The 3,104-nt window shown below is 47.1% G+C and overlaps 1 protein-coding gene across 1 annotated transcript in view; it reads right to left on the bottom strand.

The window, feature by feature from the left end:
• Window positions 1-3,104, bottom strand: part of Serinc2 (serine incorporator 2) — a 22,794-nt gene that overhangs the window by 1,725 nt on the left and 17,965 nt on the right. Inside the window, exon 9 of the mRNA XM_031378822.1 lies at window positions 514-723. Coding sequence (XP_031234682.1) covers window positions 514-723 — 210 coding nt within the window. The remainder of the gene's footprint in view (window positions 1-513; window positions 724-3,104) is intronic.

The following is a 3,104-nucleotide window of genomic DNA, read 5'->3' on the forward strand; positions in this document are numbered from 1 at the left end:
TTGAGACAAGTTTTCTGTATATAGTCCGGCTGTCCTGGAACTCACTCTGTAGACCAGGCTGGCCTCATACGTATGGAGATCCCTCTGTCTATGTCTCCTGAGTGCTGGGATTAAAGATATGTGCCAACACTGCCTGATGACTCCAATTCTTAATTCTGTGACTTTGAGTCGGATGGCCCCATCCTAATCCTGCTCCTCCATGCATCCCACGCCAGTCTCCCTGAGAGTCTAGCCCTGATTTGCAAACATGGTCATCCTGCTCATTCCAGCCTCACCTCCTAACTGTCCCTTTTGGTCTCTGAGCAAACATGTCAGAAGCTAGGCCAAGAAGGCATAGCAGGGAAACAAAGGCAAAGCAAGGGCTGGATCATAGAGATCTAAGGCAGATGCTGCCACCTATATTCCCAAGCTCTAAGCAGAAACCAGAACACCCAGGGGTGGCTGAAGGAAACACACTGTGAGTCCACCTGGGGCTGGCCAGGTCCTGCCACCCACCAGGCTTCTGTGGCATACCTGTACCAGTTGGTAAGTGTCATCATGACATGCAGAGAGGCCAGCACCAGGCAGAAGTGGAAGAAGGAGTAGCTGTAGGTGACACCATCCTGTTCATTGTCATAGGCTTGGCCATCGCTGACGGCCACCTGCTGCTGCTGCACCATCTCTGCTGGACACTCCTCTGTCTGCATCAGGCTGTTGACCTGACGGTGGTCAGAGGATCGCAGGCTGTGGGAGGGGAAGGCAGGCTGTTAGGGCCACTAACAGAGGTGGGCAGACAGACACAACAGGGTGTGTCTGGAAGTGGTCACAGTACTGGGTAGTCTTGGCTCCTTGGAGGCCCAGGAACAAACAAACTGTTCAGACCCTCAGCTCTATTCCAATTCCTTATGTCCCTGAGTAAAATACACCCTCTGTGAACCCTGGATTCCCTCAACACGTCTCACGAATGCCCTGTATAAACTAGTCATTTCCAACCATTCCCAGAATAGGTGCTGGAAACTGAGTATGGAGAACTGAGTACCAAGTATTGAAAAGCACCAAACCAGGCTGGAGAGATGGCTCAGTTGTTAAGAGCACTGACAGCTCTTCCAGAGGCCCTGAGTTCAATTCCCAGCAACCACATGGTGGTTCACAACCATCTGTAATGGGATCTGATGCCTTCTTCTGTTGTGTCTGAAGGCAGTTACAGTGTACTCGTCATATATATGTGTATGTGTGTATGAATTATAAATATAAATATATTTATAATATATATAATAAATAAAATTTTTAGAAAAAAGAAAAGTACCAAACCAGGAGCTGCTTAAGTTTTTATCAATTTGACACAAACTAGGGATGTCTAGGAAGAGGGAACCTCAATTGAGAAACTGCCTCTATCAGAACAGCTTCTAGGTAGTCTTTGGGCTGTCATCTAGATTAATCACCACTGCAGGAGGACCCAGGAAGACCCAGCGCACTGTGGGTGATGCCACCCAGGACAGGTAGCCCTGGACTGTATAAGAAAGCAGGCTGAGCCAGGTGGTGGTAGGGCACACCTTTAATCCCAGCCCTTGGGAGGCAGAGGCAGGTGGATTTCTGAGTTCGAGGCCAGCCTGGTCTACAGAGTGAGTTCCAGAACAGCCAGGACTACACAGAGAAACCCTGTCTCGAAAAAACAAAGAGAAGAAGAAGAAGAAGAAGAAGAAGAAGAAGAAGAAGAAGAAGAAGAAGAAGAAGAAGAAGAAGAAGAAGAAGAAGAAGAAGAAGAAGAAGAAAGAAAGAAAGCTGAGCAAGCCATAGGGAGCAAGCCAGAAAGGAATGTTCCTCCATGGCTCCTGCTTCCTTCCAGGTTCCCGCCTCGAGTTCTGGTTTTGACATCTTTCTGGGATAGTTGTAGCCTGGAAGCGTAAGGTGAAGTAAAACCTTTCCTCCCAAGTTAATTTTGATTGTGGTATTTATCACAGCAACAGAAGGAAAATTAATACAGGTTGTTTATTGAGGTGGAGAGTATATGGGTGTGTGTGTGTGTGTGTGTGTGTGTGTGTGTGTGTGTGTGTACATGTGGATGTACTTGCCTATAGTAACATTGTGTGCACGTGCATATGTGCGTGCATATATGTTCATGCATGTATATGTGTACACATGTGCATGTCTGTGTGTGTGTCTGTGTATATGCATGTGTGTGCACGTGTGTGTCTCTGTGTGTGCACATGTGCGTGTGTGTCTCTGTGCATGTGCATGTGTGTATATATGTGCACATGTGTGCACATGTGTGTGCATTACATGTGTGTGTGCGTGTGCGTGTGTGTGTGCGTGTGCGTGTGTGTGTGTGTGTAAACACTTGTGTAAGCCAGAAGATGATGTTAGGTTTCTTCCTCAACTGCGTAGCTACTGTAGTTTTTGAGGCAGAGTCTCTCATTGATCCTAGAAGGTGACATTTCAGAATCACTGGCTGAGCAGCGACTCCCCCTGTCCCAAACCTGCAGGGCGGGGTTACAGAAGTGTGCTTCAGGTATATGCTGGAGACTCACATTCAGGCCCTCATGTACAGCTATAGTCTATCTACTGCACCATCATCCCGGCACTCTGGTTGTTTTATTGACCATTTCAAGTAGCCCAGGCTGGCCCAGAACTCAGTCACGATATAGCCCAGGTTGTTCTAAAACTCACAGGAACCCTCCCTCCTGCCTTTGCCTCCCAATTACAGGCATGAGCCATGTCTGGAAACCTTGAGCTTTATTAGTCTTAAGGATTTTGTTTTAGCAATTGCTTTCATGTTTATGAAAAGAAGCAGGGCGAGGGGGGAGGGGGAGTCAGTAGCCAAGCACTGGCCAATCACAAGCCAAGCCCCTGCTGGATCTCAGCGTTGAAAAGAAAGACCAAATAATGCCATAGGTTGTCAAAGTGGCTCAGTGAGGTAAAAGGCTTTGCTGCACAAGCCTGTGACCTGAGTTTCATCCTCAGAACCCATGTGACCTCCACATGTATGCCATGGTACATGCACTTTATCTTCTGGGTGCCAGCCTTTCTTGGACTTTTGAATGAATCAGTACATTAAACACTTGGGGGGTTTCTTTCTTTTTCTTTCTTTCTTCCTTTCTTTCTTTTCTTTTTCTTTTTTTTCTTTT

Source organism: Mastomys coucha, unplaced genomic scaffold, assembly GCF_008632895.1.
Source record: "Mastomys coucha isolate ucsf_1 unplaced genomic scaffold, UCSF_Mcou_1 pScaffold18, whole genome shotgun sequence".
NCBI lineage: Eukaryota > Metazoa > Chordata > Mammalia > Rodentia > Muridae > Mastomys > Mastomys coucha.